The following is a 16497-nucleotide window of genomic DNA, read 5'->3' on the forward strand; positions in this document are numbered from 1 at the left end:
TAAGCAGAATAATGGCCTCCCAACGATGTTCACATCCTAATCCTCTGAACCCATAACATGTTGTCTTACATGGATGGGAAAAGGGACCTTGCAGATGTAATTAAGAATCTCAAGATGGCAGAATGATCCTGGATTATCTGGAGAGGAGGCAGTTTAACCACATGGGTCCTTCTAAGAGGGAGGGACGAGGGTGAAACTCAAGAGGAGATGATGCTATGACAGAAACACAGGGGAGGAAAGGCAGTGTGTTGTGGGGCCATGAACTAAGGAATTAGGGAAGTTTCTAGAATCTGGAAAAGGCAAGGAAATGGATTCTCCCCCTAAAGGCTCCAGAAGGCAGTAGCCATGCCAACACCTTGATTTAAGACTTCTGATTTCCAGACTGTAGGAGAATAAATAACCAGGTTTTGTGGGATTTCTTAGGGCAGTGATAGGAAACTAATACACTAACTTTTAAAACTAGGAGAATTCACATTTAAAAAATACAAGTAGGGATGGGGTGCCTGGGTGGCTCGGTCGGTTGGGTGGCCAACTTCAGCCCAAGTCGTGATTGCACAGTTCATGGATTTGAGCCCCATGTAGGGCTCTTTGCTGACAGCTCAGAGCCTGGAGCCTGCTTCAAATTCTGTGTCTCCTTTCTCTACCCCTCCCCTGCTTGCACTCTGTCTCTCTCAAAAATAAACATAAAAAACTTTTTTAAAATGCAAGATGAGGTCCTGAGTGACTTGGTCAATTTAACGTCCGACTTTGGCTCAGGTCATGATCACACAGTCCGTGAGTTTGAGCCCCGCATTGGGCTTTATGCTGACAGCTCAGAACCTGGAGCCTCCTTCGGATTCTGTGTCTCTCTCCCTGCCCTCCCCTACTCATGCTCTGTCTCTTTCTCAAAAATAAATAAACATTTAAAAAAATGTAAAAATACAAATTGATGGGTTCTTTTGAAATGCTTCTTTTGGCTATGCTGTGCCCACCATCTTTCCTGGTAATAATAGGGTAATGCTAACAAAAAGCTCTCCCATGAGTGGGATATGGGTTTTTGTTTTTGTTTTTGTTTTTCTTTTATCTGGTCGTCTGTAGTCTCCAAATTTGTGACTCCTTGTCTAAAAGATTCTATTGTTAATACAGCCACTATAGCATTGCTGAACGCATATGCTCTGTTTGAATCTAGTGTTTTCCAGGCCATGAGCTGGAGGAGTCAGGAACCACTCCCTACTGTTTCAAATATCCAGGACAGTTTGATAGTTACAAATATCTGGGCCCTAATTCCTGGCTTACTGTGCTCTGTTATATGTTGCTGAACACAGGATGCATCGTTGATTTAAATCTGCACAGCACATTAGTTGGATTTAGAATCGGCAGACATTTGTGTTGGAGTGAGCACAATCAGGGAAGAATAGAGTTTGCTAAAATAACAAAAACATGCAAATTAAATTTATGGTGTAATGGAATATTTCACTGCCTTTATAAAACCAACCATGTTTCATTTACTAGCCCTTCAATTGTGCAATGAAGAGTAAACATAGGAGACTAATTTTGTCCCAGCTACTCGTTATAAATAGAAATATCCCTTAGTGGAAAGACGTATTAAGGGTTATGAGTCATTTACAACTTAGTCTTGAATTACTTTAATCAGATGTGAGACTTGGGGAATAAAGAGCTTTGATTACTCAGAGGAACTTGCACTGAACCGATGTCTGGCCTGAGTGAAGCCCTGTGTGCCAGACGGTGGGAAAGAAGGGTGAGAGGTAAGTTGCCCAATGGGCAACCTAGACAGCTGCAAAGTTGCCCACAGCTGGACACCAGGCACTTCAGTCCGCGGGAGACATTACAGCTGAGCTCCCAGTGGTCTCCCTCCCGCCTTCCCCCTCAGGCCCCACATCATCCCCCTTTTTGTTCTTATGACAGTCAACTTTGTGATCTGAAAATATTACAGCTTTGAGGTCAGCAGGGCACATAAGTGGCTTTATAACTTTCATTATGTAACATTGGCTAGTACCTGACCTCTCTGAACCAGTTTCTTCTTCTGTAAAATGGAGATAATAATAAATGCCTCAAAGTGTTGAAAGGATTAAGGGAGGTGAAACTAGCTTGGTGTTTGTAGTATTTCCTAAGGCTCCGGTGACAAACTACAACAGACTGGGTGGATCTGACAGCAGCAGTGTATTGTCTCACAGTTCCGGAGGCTAGAAACACACAAAGCAGGCAGCAGCAGGGTTCCTTGCCTGTGAGGGCTATGAGGGAGAATCTGCTTCATGCCTCTCTCCTCACTTCTGGCAATCTTTGGCCCTCTAGGGGCTTGTAAATACATCAGCCTTAGCTTGGCCTTCATGTTCATGTCACTTTCTCCCTGTGGATGTGCCTGTGTCCAAATGTCCCCTTTCACAAGCACACCAGTCATATTGGTTTAAGGTCTGTTGTATTCTAGTATGACTTCATCTCAACTAACTGCATCTGCAATGACCATATTTCCCAAAATGGTCACATTCTTTGGTATTGGAGGTTAGGAATGAAACACCTGAATTCGGAAGAGGGGGAGACACAATATAATCCACGATCCTGCTTATCACAGAGTAAGTTTGCAATACATGTTGACTCCTTCAGTGTATCCTCCCTTAATGAGGGAGCATTCTTTCCTGTCATGTAGTTTTTTAAACCATCAGATTGAAATAACTCAAAATCTAATATGTCACATTCTCTCTAAACCTTTCTCTCCTAAGTGCTCCTTCTAACTTACTACTGTTTTTGAGACCCAAAGATAGAGTAAATCCCAAACAATTTCAACTTTACTCAGTTATAATACTGTATAATTCAGGCAGGGCATGGAGTTGAAATTCATTTTTGGGCTTTTCTCAGAAAAGTGTGAGCTGAGCACACAAATAAATAAGACAAAAGGGAATGTTTACAGGTTCAAAAGAACACACCCGTATGAATCACTGTAAGGAATTTATTTTCATACAAACAGCAAGTCTCCACTTCAAAGAGCTGGTGTTTGGAAGTGTCCAATGGAAGTCACATGTCCTGAGAGGAAATGTAGGATGTTCCCAGTTGAGCCAGGGCACTGAGAAGGGAGACAAATAAATCTCTGACTCTAAACAGAATGGCTGGTAAGATAGACTCCCTAATGAGCTAATGGATTGATTGACAGTTCGGGCTAGTCTAGACCCAGGTAGTTGCGAGGGAGGTGAGAACAGCCGATGGTCCTGGAACAAGGGCTTCTCTGGAAGGAAGGAGAGAATACACTGTCTAGCAGTAAAACCTAATGTGGGCAGGGAAAAGTAAGAGGCAGAATTATTCAAAATGGACACAAGGGGACACACAGTAGAATCCAGTTTGGGGGTCCAAGTTCATGGCCTGGTTTTCTCCCAGAATGCTGAGAACTGGATGGTTCAGAGTAGGATTTTGGTAGAGTAACCACACATCCCTTCTCCTTTCTGGGGTTCCCAACTGAGAGTGAGAGGGAATGATCCAATCATGGAAAACAGAAACAAAAAACACACCATATTTATTAATAGTTAAACAATTACCCAATAAGTCCTAATTGAATGCCAAACCCAGATAAATGTGGCATCATATAGAACATGGTTAGAGTGATGTATCTTGTCTCCTTTGGCCTCTTTTGAAGCTAGGGTGCTTGGGTATTGAAGTGAGCCAATGATGCAGACCAAAATGGCCAGTTTGCTCTAGCACCAGTCCAGCATACATGTTCCTACGATGCAGATATGTTATATGCAATGAGTGGTAGTGACCACAGATACCTACTTGCGATGAACATGACAATGCCTGCTAATAAAAAGACCCAATGACGGCTCTAGATCTTAACAGTTAGAGTCCCAGCACCTCTTTCCTTGGAGGGGGAGTTCATTAGATTGACATAGATGATGGGCAGCCAGTGGGTGGCACTCCTTCTTCCTGTAGTTGGGTTCTCTGATAAGGATGTCATTCTGCTTCTTAAAGGTAGACAAGAGTGTAGGGTAGAAAGTCATCCTCAACTTAAAGAGACACAGGCTTGGGTAGCTGGAGCTGGTTCTTCCAGTTTATTAGTCCAACTTGATTATACGTAGCCTGAACTGAAAGTGACCTGGAGATACAGAGCCATCCAAGTAGAAGCCAACAATCTTTATGAAGCAAGAAGAAACCTTGGAATCACTTCCTGGAATCTATCCTACTTAGAATGTTGTCAGTTTGAAGAGCTGTCTCATTAACAGTAAGCAGATGAGGCAAAACAATTGAAAGGCCAGGTTCATGTGGCTGAAATGCTCTATGCCTCGATGGGGACTAGACCTTCATGAGCTTTCTGCCTCCTCTTTCCATGATGCTGTATGATGAAAGGAGATTCAAAACCTTGGCTCTGCACTTATCTCTTTGGATGTGTGTGACCTACCCTAAGGTTGGTTTCATTATGAAATCCTGGAGACCAAGGCATCACTTTTAATAGAGCCATCAAAGGGTTCTGTTAGAGTACATCAGCATCTGACCTTCTGCATACTCAGTAAATACGACAACTTAAAAAAAATTCCACTCCATGTTTCCAAATGTTCAAAGAGGAAAAAAATAAACATGGAATACTAACTGAAAATATAGTGGGTTCTTGCCATTTTCTTACGATTAGTTTCTTATCTTTACCCCACCCTCCCCGAACCCCAATTCATATCCATTCGGGACTTCAGAATGTGACTTGGTTTGGAAGTATGGTCTTTGCAGGTGTAGTTAGTTGAGTTCATACTGGAATTGGGTGGGTTCTAAATCCAGTGGCAGGTGTCTTGATGGGAAGGCCACATGAAGACATGCAGAAAGAAGTCCATGTGACAACGGAAGCAGAGACTGGACTAACACAGCTTCAAGGAATAGTGGTGGCTACCAGAAGCTGGAAGAGGCAGGGAAGAATTCTTCCCTAGAGCCGGTGTAGGGAGCATGGTCCTGCCAACCCCTGAGGTGATTTATTTGTAACCCAAGCACCAAAGTCCCACCATGCTAACTTGTACATTGACTCTGGTGAGCCTTCTAATTATGAACCCTGAATCTGGGGCTTTATTATATATGGCTTACAGAATTCCAGAGGTAGTTTCAAAATTTGGCAGGAGGGAGCAAATTTGAATTTGGGGACTGTGGCTATTGGGAATGTCGACATATAAAAATGATACCCTCCCTAAATGTCCCGCAGTCAAAACATATTGCTCTTTCCTTGTTTTCATTCAGCTTGCTCTAACAGTTTTCATCATCGACTTGACATCCATCAAACAGGATGGATCACTCGGTCTGCTCCCCCACTTTAAGCCACCCTTGAATTCGCCACATGATCCAGGTGCCAAACAATTTGGGAGTCGCGTGAGAAGAGAGAAGTGAGTCCAGGGGAGCTGAGGCTCCAAAGAGCCCTGTTTCTGAACTTGCCTTCTGGTCCTCTTTACCATTCTGTGCCTTGTCTTCCTTTCCATCCTGCTCTACATCCAGGTGTGGGTACCCCACCAGGTTCCCAGTTGCTGGGCCCTGGGATTGTCCAGGGCCAGCTACAAGACGGCTGCAGGTTGTGACTTGGTACTGTGTTCCCCATGTTCCCGTGGCCACATTTAAACTTGTTCCTCTCCCTTTGGTGAAGTGAAGGGGATCTTTATATCTGTCTCTCTGAGAGCTGGTGCAGGGAATTCATTATCTAATGTTTGTGAAGCATTTGGAAGTCGGTAACTGCTAATTATTATTACCCTAGTATCTTGTCCTTTGTTCTAAATTCCAAGCAATCTGAAGTGAAAAGACTTAAATTAAAAAGTTGCCAAGATAGCCATGATCTCCAAAACAAAAGTTGTGTTTGACCTTCCTCCGTGAACTTGATTTATTCCATTAGTCACTCGCCTTATATCCAGACCCTCCCCCCTAGCAGAGTAGCTGGAAGCAGGAGTGTGTGTGAGGTGTGTGATGGGGCTAGTTTAACATTTCTAATATCTGCCATATGGGAAGTGCTTTATATACATTCTCTCATTTAATCCTTATAAAATATGCGTAGGAGGCCATTATTGGCATGTTACACATGAGTGAACGAATGCTTATAGCTGTTAAGGAACCTATTCAAATCCCTCATCTGAGAAGTGGCAAAGCCAGATTTTGAAGACATTGCCATTTGGCTCCAAAGCCTCTGAGCTATTCTGCCACCCCTGTGCTCAGACAAGAGGTAGAAAATAAGCGTGTTGGGAAGAATGAGGTGGCATAAGCAGAGAAAAAGAGATTTATATGAATGGAGTCCACGGAACAAAGGAGATGTATAAAGCAGGGGTCCTAGTAACTAAAGTGGTCCTAGTCTTGTAGTGGGGAATTTTGAACCGAAAAAGATGATCTGTTGTTCAAGTTGGAGGGGCTGTTAGCAATAACTTTGTCTTAGCCCATTCTCCCACCAGGGAGGATATTAGATAGAGGAAGACCAGTAATTCTTGCCCAAGTTTACCTAGATCTTTTACTTGATATTCATTTATTCTTAGATGTGGTAATCAAATATCTAATATTTTCTTTTAATCAAAGTATGGTGGACATACAACGTTATATTACTTTCAGATGTAGAACATAGTGATCCAATCATATACATTATATACATTATGAAATGATCACCATACAAAGTTATTACAATATTATTGACTGTAATCCCTATGATGTACTTTTCATCCCTGTGACTTATTTATAACTGCAGCTTTTTGCCTTTTATTCCCCTTTACCTATTTTACCCATCCTGCCTTCCACATCTTAGGTTTTTTATGTGTTCTGTTATGTTAGATTCCACATATCAGTGAAATCTTATGTTATTTGTCTTTCTCTGTCTCACTTATTTCATTTTACATATTATGCTCTTTAGCTCTTTCCGTATTACAGATGACAAGATCTCATTCTTTTTATGGCTGAGTAATATTCCATTGTGTATACACACATCTTCTTTATCCATTCATCTGTCAGTGATCACTTAGGTTGTTTCTATATAATGACTGTTGTGAATAATACTGCAGTAAACATGGGGGTGCTTTCTGGAATTAGGATAGCTAATATTTTTAAAGCTTTGCTTGCTTACTGTATGCAAGACCCTTTTCTAAGCCCTGTAGGTGTGTTAATTAATTTCATCATTACAACTTCTCCTAAGCAACAGTATTATTCTTTCCTTTGGAAATATCTGCAAAGAAGGCACTGAAAGGTTTTGGTAAAACTGTCTCTTTGAAAATAATCCTCAGATTCTAGATATTGCAGAGGAAACCAGGTCAGCAGTTTTCAAACCGCATCCCAGTGGTTGCTGGGAACCTCACTCAGAGGTATGGGTGATGGCAGGACAAAGACATAAAGTCTCGGACCACAGCCAGGCTGTAACCCCATCCAGAACCCCGTTGTGCTCTAGGACTTGTGATGTGAGCTGATCAGAGAGTCCAGTGAATTTTAAAAGTTTGAAATCTCCTGAGCTCAGTGACTTAGAAGACCTGTCTCAAACAGAGGATTCAGTGACTCTATGTCCCTCAGGTGTTTTTGATTGAGATGGAATTGACAGGTAACATGGTGTAAGTTTAAGATATACAACATGCTGGGGGCACCTGGGTGGCTCAGTCGGTTAAGTGTCCGACTTCGGCTCAGGTCATGATCTCACAGTTCGTGGGTTCAAGCCCCACATCGGGCTCTGTGCTGACAGCTCAGAGCCTGGAGCCTGGTTCAGATTCTGTGTCTCCCTCTCTCTCTGACCCTCCCCTGCTCATGCTGTCTCTCTCTCTCTCAGAAATAAATAAAAAACATTTAAAAAAATTTAAAAAAGACATACAACATGTTGATTTCATACATTTATTTCTCCTTCCCTCAGTTGTTAGCAGAGACTTCTTTCCACTCTCTCAAAATCTTCCTGCCATTTTATCAACCTTTCCTCTCATGCTCTGCAAAATTGACCATGGGGGACAGGATTCAGGTCACCAGAGATGTGCCTCGGAGTAATTTCAGAATTGTGTGTCTGTTTCCATTTCTCCCCTTTCTCCTTCTTCATGAGAAACATGATTGGTTCTTGAGAAATTGACTGCTGCGGCATCTGATGGCAGGAAGCCGGGATTGAGATGGAAGTTGTCACATCTGTTTCAGGAGCCACACTTTAATAAAATGTAGACACATCCCAGAGCTGTTGCATTCATGCTGGAAAATCTTGCATGCCAGGAAATCTGGGTTTGTAATGGAAATTGTCACTGAACAAATACTCCAGCATGAAGAAAAGTGTTCTTGAAAGGATTTGCAGTGCAAAGCTCACGTGGCATAAAGTGCAGCTTTAGAGACCTGTTTTCAACATAACATTTTTCTCCTCGGGAAGTCAGTTGTCCTCATGGGCAGATTTCTAGCTTCAAGCATTCACATAGCATTAAAATGAAAACTCTGCACACAGACAGTGGGAAATGTCCACTCTGAGTATTCTTACAGCACAGTTAACAAATCCATGAAGCGTTTTTTAATAAACCACAAATGTTTTAGGGCTTTAGAATTACTTGTACCTATATATACTGTTTGTGGGTGAGTTTGTGACTCCACCATTAGAAAATTCTGGATTTTACTTTTGACATTCACTGGTAAGGTTTATTTTTGCAAACTTAATATTGTTCTTGAAGAATGATGCTTAGTTGTATTCACATTTAAATGGTTCCAGTCAAAGTTAATGGATCAGATCTGACAAGGTAAGGAAGACAGGCACTTTGGGGACAATCATTTGTAGCTTTTTCAGTCCTGTTTAATGAACTGGAAAAGTAATTTGCCAACTTTAATGTTGAGGCTGGAAAAATTTTATTCCAAACCCCCCAAACACTTTATGCTTTGAAACCATAGCTTGGTCACCTTGCAGGGTCTAAAACCTTGTTTTCTTTAGCAGTTCATTTTGATCTCTTAAAGATGCCATTGTTCTGTTGGAAAAAGCAATAGGCTAAACCTGGATTTTTTTTATATATGTATGAACTGCATAATGGAAGGAATATGTCAGATAGTCATTCACATTCTAGTATAATTAGTTTATGGGGGGAATTTCTTCCTTCTAAAAAGGGAGTTTTTATTTGGAATTGTTGTAAGCGGTGCACGATCATTGTGTAATGAATTCTTCCGGGACAACTTTGGAATGGATGGGAAAGGAATGAATTGAAATTGTTAACACTGAAGATATTCTTGGCTTGCCTTATAATTTTTTTCCAAGGAAAGTCGGAAAATCAGTAGTTTGTCATATTGTTGCCTTTCTAATGAATACTTTTTTGACAAGTTTAGAATTCTGAGTCTTCTACAAGTTTCCCACCCTGAATTTCACTGGAGGTCTTACCTTCTGCCAGATACTATTCTAAGCACATTATGTACACTGTCTCATTTATCTTAAAAAATTTTTTGAAGGGGCACCTGGGTGGCTCAGTCGGTTAAGCGTCTGACTTCAGCTCAGGTCATGATCTCACAGTTCATGGGTTCAAGCCCCACGTCGGGCTCTGTGCTGACAGCTAGCTCAGAGCCTGGAGCCTGTCTTCAGATTCTGTGTCTCCCTCTCTCTCTGACCCTCCCCTGCTCATGCTGTCTCTATCTCTGTCTCAAAAATAAATAAAACATTAATTTTTTTTTTAAAATTTAAGTAGGCTCCTTGCCCAACTTAGGGTTTGAATTTGCAACTCTGGGACTAAAAGTCACATGTTCTACTGATTGAGCCAGCGAGGTGCCCCGGTGCCCGGTCTCATTTAATCTCCACGGTAGCATTACAAGTTATATGCTACTCAGCACGCTCTAAATGATGCTTATTGTGCACTGTGATGAGCATTTTAACCCAATCTTCACAATAATCCTCTGGTATAGATACTATTATTTCCCCATTCTACAGATATGGAAACTGAGATACAAAGAGATTAGCTGACTTGCCCAAGATCCCACAGCTGGTGAATTGAGGGGTTGTGATTTATGTTCAAGCATTCTAGCTCCAGAGAAAACACTCTTAACCACTGTTCTGTGCAATTTTATCAGTGGGGAAATAGAAGCAAAGAGAATAATAACTCGCCCAAAGTGACCCAGGCAATAAATAATGGAGCAGGTTCTCAGACTCAAGCAGCCCATAAAAGTACATAGCCTACAAAGCTCACCCCTTCCACAATTCTGCCGGTCTCCTCTGCTATCATCATTCAGTATTAAAGCTACTTCAATACAGATGTCACTGTGGCACTTAGGAAAATGTAACCATAAGAATAGAAAAGGAAAGAATTAGCTTTATCATTTATTTAGCTTACTGCCCCATTTAATTTTGAATAGATTTTGGATCATGGTTTATTATGAAAGGATTGAATCTTCACTGAATTACCAGTGTCAGAGAGAACCTTAACCTCATCTAGAGTAGTGATTCTTAATCTTTAATGAGCATATGAGTCACTGGAAGATTTCGTTAAAATGCAGATTTTGATTCTCTGGTCTAGGGTGGGCCTGAGACTCTGCATTTCTCGCAGGCACCCATGTGATGCTGATGCTGCTGGAGCATGGTCCATGCTTTGAGTGCCATGGCTAGCACATTGAGTTTTTCCAAACTGAGGATCAAGATGTAGCCCAGGACTCGGTGTTCAAATTGGAAGGGGGGAGTTCATAAATGAAAGAATACATACAAAATTGGGGATGATCAACACACCATTGTATCACACATCAGCACATCAGAGTTTGGGCGGAGAGGGGTGACTCATGAGATAAGACCTGAACTGTGCCACTCTCAGGATTGGAAAGGACCTTAAGGGTCACCTGGTCCAAACATCCAACTGATGCTTGAATCCTCTCATATCCCTGCTGGATCATTTCATCCCTCAAGTTAAGGAACTTTCTGTGCTGAATGGAACTAAGAGAATTTTAAGATGGTGCCTGAATCACAGAAGCAGTCAAAGCAAAAGGCTGTGACGTCTCTTACCTCTCCAGACAGACATCTGCCTCCATAATACATTTTCAGAGTGTACATTTTCAGAGCTTTGGATATTTCTTCAAAGGCTTTCAAACCTCACCATTTCGTAATAAAAACAATGTACTCTACCAGAGAGGCATCTGGGAGTGCTTATTCCCCCAAGCACCTGCATCCCACGATGAAATAATGATCTCGGTGCTGACTGGCAGGTGGGAAACAGAGACAGATGTCTGACAGCTGGGCTGCTTCTTGGCTGTCCTGACGATGCAGACCAGGGCCCTTGGGAAAACAATTTCAAGGATCAGGAGTCCTGCGACTGTGAATGACTTCTTCTCATTGGGATTTCACAACCTTGAACTAAGGTGAACTTTCACAACCTTGAACTAAGGACTCCTGTTGTCGTTCTTCTGATTAGGGGGATGCCAGCTTCTCCTTTCCAATCACTCTTCCTTCAGGCTGCTGTTTGATGGTGCCCTGCTTTCCATTTCAGGTGCCCGGGGAGAGCGAGAAGCAGTGGAAGCCGGCCCTAGTCGTACTGACCGAGAAGGACCTTTTAATCTATGACAGCATGCCACGGAGGAGGGAAGCCTGGTTCAGCCCAGTTCACACGTACGCTCTTCTTGCCACCAGGTAGCCACGACCTTGTCTTTGAGTCTGATGTTATTTGCAGCTTGGAGCTTTTCTCCAGTTACAGTGGAGTCAGTTACAGTGATGTCAATGCATTATATCCCTGCTTCCCGTTGCATCAGGAATGGAGGGCTCCTCCAGAACAGAGCCACACGTTTTTATCCAGATCGATCGATTATCGTTCATGGCCAAACCTGGGGCAACACAGAGACAAAGAACAAACCGCTTTATCCACCATGAAGGGGCAGTGGCATCTGTGAGTAGGTCCCAGCCTAGCCACCTTCCTGGGTCTCCACCCTGTTCTTTCTGAGATGAAGTTCAGGGAGAATCATCCAGCAAGTGTCTTCATTTGGTGGCAGAGATTGTCATGGGATGTCCTATTGTGCTTTTTTAAAGTTTGCTTAGCATGTTCTTCCCATAGCAAGTTCTTCCTCAGTAGTGTGGTGCTTCCTATGCACATATGGCTGCCAGGTGTGTGTCTGTCTCTTAGAACCTCCCGTGTACAGATGTCGTTCGTGTGACATTTTTTTAATGTTTAATTTTTATTATTTTTGAGAGAGAGAGAGAGAGAGAGAGAGACAGAGCATGAGTGGGGGAGGGGCAGAGAGAGATGGAGACACAGAATCTGAAGCAGCCTCCAGGCTCTGAGCTGGCAGCATAGAGCCTGACTCGGTGCTTGAACTCACAAACCGCTGGATCATGACTTGAGCCAAAGTCGGACGCTTAACCGACTGAGCCACCTAGGCACCCCAATGTGACATTTTTTTAAGTGTATTTTTTTATAGCCCACCATGTGAGAATGGTTTTTACATTTTTAAATGGCTTTTTAAAAGCAAAAGAACAAAAATATTTCATGACATGTGAAAATTATGTAAAATTCAAATTTCTGAGTCCGTAAATAACAGTGATATTGGAGCACACACACAACAATAAAAATAATAAAGTTTATTTATTTATTTTGAGAGAGAGAGTGCATGTGCAAAGGAGGGGCAGAGAGAGAGAGGGAGAGAGAGATTCCCAGGCAGGCTCCACGCTGTCAGCGCATGGCCCAACATGCACTTGATCTCATGAACTGTGACATACCACCTTAGCTGAAAGTAAGAGAAGAACACTTAACCAAATGAGCCACCCAGGTGCCCCTGTTCATGTGACACATTATCTTAATGCATCATGTGCTTATCCCCTTTTTGAACATCTGTATCCTGAGCACAAAAGCGCAACAAACCTGAGTCTTGCCTTCAAGAGTTGACATCCCAGATCTGGCTTTCGTCACCAGCTCTTTCTGTATGTGCTTTGTGATAACGGACACAGTTTTCCTTACTCCTATACCTCCCTTTCTTTACCTGGAAGGTAGGAATGCTTACATATTGTTTATGGCCTCCCTGGCATAGTGCCTGGAAATATTGGGCCGTGAAACGTCTGCTGAGTGAATTATTGAACAATGTGGGACAAACTCTGGAAAGAGTTTGGTCCAACAGACAGAGAGCATAGTGGACTGAGGTTTTAGGAGCAGCTGTCCTGAGCAAGAGGAGAAACAAGATGGGTTCTCCATTCTGAAGGGACTGGGGTGCCAAACAGGTCATAGCCCAGACTCCGGTGCAGGGAAGAGAAGGAAACCCAGGAGCAGAAAGGAGGGGACAGAAGATTAAAATGGCATTGGTGAATGGGGCTGAAACTCCTTAAAAGCCCCTTTCCTTCCACTTATGGATATTATGGAGAACAGCAGGGGTGGCCCGAAGAAGGTGATTATTGGCCCCAGAGGTGAATAGAGGAGGCCTTCGGGGACCGGGGACCAAGCCTAGATCACTTAGATATTAATAAATAAAATAAAATAGTAACTTAATTTTTGAGTATCCTAAGCCTCAAAATCTTTGGCAGCATAGCTATTAAAGTACTATTGATATTTGCAATAAAACCTCAATAATCAGAATCCAAACATCTTAAAATATTCCTTTTCCTGTGGAGATTCACGCTGTGTCTTGGGGTCCATTTAAATTTCCCTTCCACAGTTTATAGCCTCAGATCTCACCACCGGCCTGACAATCAGCTTCTGAGACATTCTCACAACTGAAACCAAAGAAAGATTAGGCCATAGTCCCTGTATTCCAGGTACTAAGAAGAGAGGTTGGATTCATCTTTTTAGAATGATTTTCAGGAAAGGGATGCTTGGGTGGCTCAGTCAGTTAAGCATCTGACTCTGATTTCAGCTCAGGCCATGATCTCACAGTTCAGGAGTTCCAGTCCTGCATCGGGCTCTGCGCTGGCAGTGCTGAGGCTGCTTGGGATTCTCTCTCTCTCTCTCTCTCTCTCTCTCTGCCCTTCCCCTCCCATCTCTCAAAATAAATCAACTTAAAAAATGATGATTTTCAGGAACAAAAGTTTAAGTAAAGTGTCTAGGTAGCTCTCAGGCAAATTGGAAATAAAACTTGCCCTAATTCATAGCTTTCTCCTCATAGTTCCAAAGCATCCTGACTACTGGAAGCTGCTTTTTTTATTATTATTATTAATTTTTTTAAAGATTTTGTTAGTGTTTGTTTATTATTTTTGAGAGAAAGACAGAGACAGAGACCGAGCATGAGTGAGGGAGGGGTAGAAAGAGAGGGAGGCATAGAATCTGAAGCAGGCTCCAGGCTCCGAGCTGTCTTCACAGAGCCTGATGCGAGACTCAAACTCACTGACGGCTAGATCATGACCTGAGCCAAAGTCCGACACTTAACCCACTGAGCCACTCCGGCACCCCTGGAGGCTGCTTTTTTATTCATGCATGCATGCATTCAGGATTTAAAAAATTCAGTTCCTCAGTCACGCTGGTACCTTTCAGGTACTCAGCAGTTGTGGCTGGCGGCTACTATTTTGAACAGCACAGATCAATGTTTCCATCTTTCTAGAAAGTGGTAGTGGACAGCACCGCCCTAGAGCATAAATGACTGGCTCAGAATTTGCCCCTTTCGGGCGAGTGACCGGATTGGCATGCTCCACAGCAGCGCGTCCAAAGCGCAGGCTGCCCCATGGGACGCCATCTCGAAGGCTCGTGAGGCGGCCTGCACAAGGCGGCCACCAGCGGCTCCAGGGGACGGGTGCAGGGGCCTGGGGACTGGCATGCTTCGGGCGGGGCACCCGAAATACCTGTTACAGGCTCACAAGCCACACGTGGATTTTGAGCAAAGGACGTGAGTAACCTACGTCCGCCACGAAAATCGAAAATGGAAACCCCTTCAGTGCAAACTGTGCTCATTTAGAACAGAAGATGAGCATAAAAAAAGCAGCACCCACCATCCAAACATAAGAGAGATGCAGTGGCAGAGCTTGACCTCCCAGTTAACTGCCTCTTTCCCAGTTACTTCACTACCGAACTGCTGAAGAAGAGTGTGTTGTGGTGCGCGCGTCTTAGCCCTAGGAGCACTGATAAAATGAGGCTCTAATCCTGCCCTGATCTCAGGCCAGTAGCCTGTTTGGCAGAGGACGTCTAAGATGTCACGCAGCCCAGGCCATTCATTCTTGTTTCATCCCCTCAAACGAGAGTTTCCGTCTTAAGTTTTCCTCCCCCTAGAGGAGTGCTTCTCCCAGGCTAATCACGGCACCTTCCTCCCCCGAGAGTCCTCTCACCTGTTAAAGGCAGCTGTTCAAGGCTGCTATCTCTCCAAAGCCTCGCAGAGACAGACTTTGAGAAAATTGGTTTCTAACTGACCCTTTGGCTTGGGTGGCCGTTGCCGGGGTTTGCATGCATTGGATATGATCATCTTACCTCCGCAACCCTATGGATGCACCTAGAGAAAGGCTTTTGGCAAGCAGACAAAAAAAAATGAGGAAAATGACCCCTCCTTTGCCTGGAATCACGTGATCACACTGGAGGGACTCTGGCCTTGGGTGGCTCCAGGCTATGGTGCAGGGTTTACTGAAGCAGAGACAGAAACCATTCTCTCCTTGCAGACAAGGCTGGCTCTTGGAGATGGGAGGCTGGGCTGGCAGAGAAATCACTGCCAGAAATGGTAGAAGCCAAAGGAATACTCTGGATCCTTCCATTACAGAAGTTACCCAAGTACTTCCATTGGCTCCTTCCTTAGCCACATATTTAAGCTCATAAAGTGACTTATTTACTTCCTACTTATTCTGTACAGTTACATACGACAGTGTGTCTTTTTTTAAAAAAACTTTTTAAAAAGGTTTATTTATTTTTGAGAGAGAGAGAGAGAGACACAGTGTGAGCAGAGGAGGGCAGAGAGAGACAGAGACACAAAATCTGAAGCAGGCTCCAGGCTCTGAGCTGTCAGCACAGAGCCAGATTCAGAGCTCGAACTTACAGACTGCTAGATCATGACCTGAGCCGAAGTTGGATGCTTAACCGACTGAGCCACCCGGGCACCCCAACAGTGTGTCTTCTATATTGAGCATTTGGGCACATCGCCTGTCTAGTAGCATTATTTATCTTTGAGTGCACTTTTATAAAGGAGACTCCTATCTTTTTACAACCTTTTGTTGAGGTATGATTTATAAACAGTATGTATGCAAATCTTAAATGTACAGTTCAATTAATTTTTATTTATGGATATAGAGCCACATGTCTAAATTTTTAGTATAGGGTGTCTGCTAATTAATCATCTTTTTCTTCTTTTTTTCTAATGAATCACCTTGAGTGACATTATCAAGAAGGCCACGGTAGAGCTATTTGCAAACAGACCCAGGCAGTAACCAACCAGTGGCTGACCTTTGTGGATGGAGCGTAGATCAAGGCCAGTTGGTTTACATGGATTCTATCCAGTTTTGAAAAACTTATGATTTAAGAATCACCTGTTTAGAGGTGATTCTTAACAGAGGCCGGTCCTGAGGACCCCGTCCTGGAGATTCTGGCTCAGTAGGCTAGGTTCTAGCGTCAGGAGTATGTGTTTTTAACAAGCATCAGGCAAATGTGGTCCTCAGGGTGACCACATTTAACCCCCACAACCCTATAAGGGTTAGGTTTTATTCCTATTTCATAGATAAGTAAACAGAGGAAC

At 43.2% G+C, this 16497-nt stretch overlaps 1 protein-coding gene across 1 annotated transcript in view; it reads left to right on the forward strand.

Moving 5' to 3' along the window:
* The window catches only part of SNTB1 (syntrophin beta 1), a 222810-nt gene that overhangs the window by 177776 nt on the left and 28537 nt on the right, over positions 1 to 16497 (forward strand). The window contains exon 4 of the mRNA XM_039227227.1: positions 11367 to 11506. Coding sequence (XP_039083158.1) covers positions 11367 to 11506 — 140 coding nt within the window. The remainder of the gene's footprint in view (positions 1 to 11366; positions 11507 to 16497) is intronic.

The sequence above is a fragment of the Hyaena hyaena genome, unplaced genomic scaffold (assembly GCF_003009895.1).
Source record: "Hyaena hyaena isolate Hyena2069 unplaced genomic scaffold, ASM300989v1 scaffold_26, whole genome shotgun sequence".
NCBI lineage: Eukaryota > Metazoa > Chordata > Mammalia > Carnivora > Hyaenidae > Hyaena > Hyaena hyaena.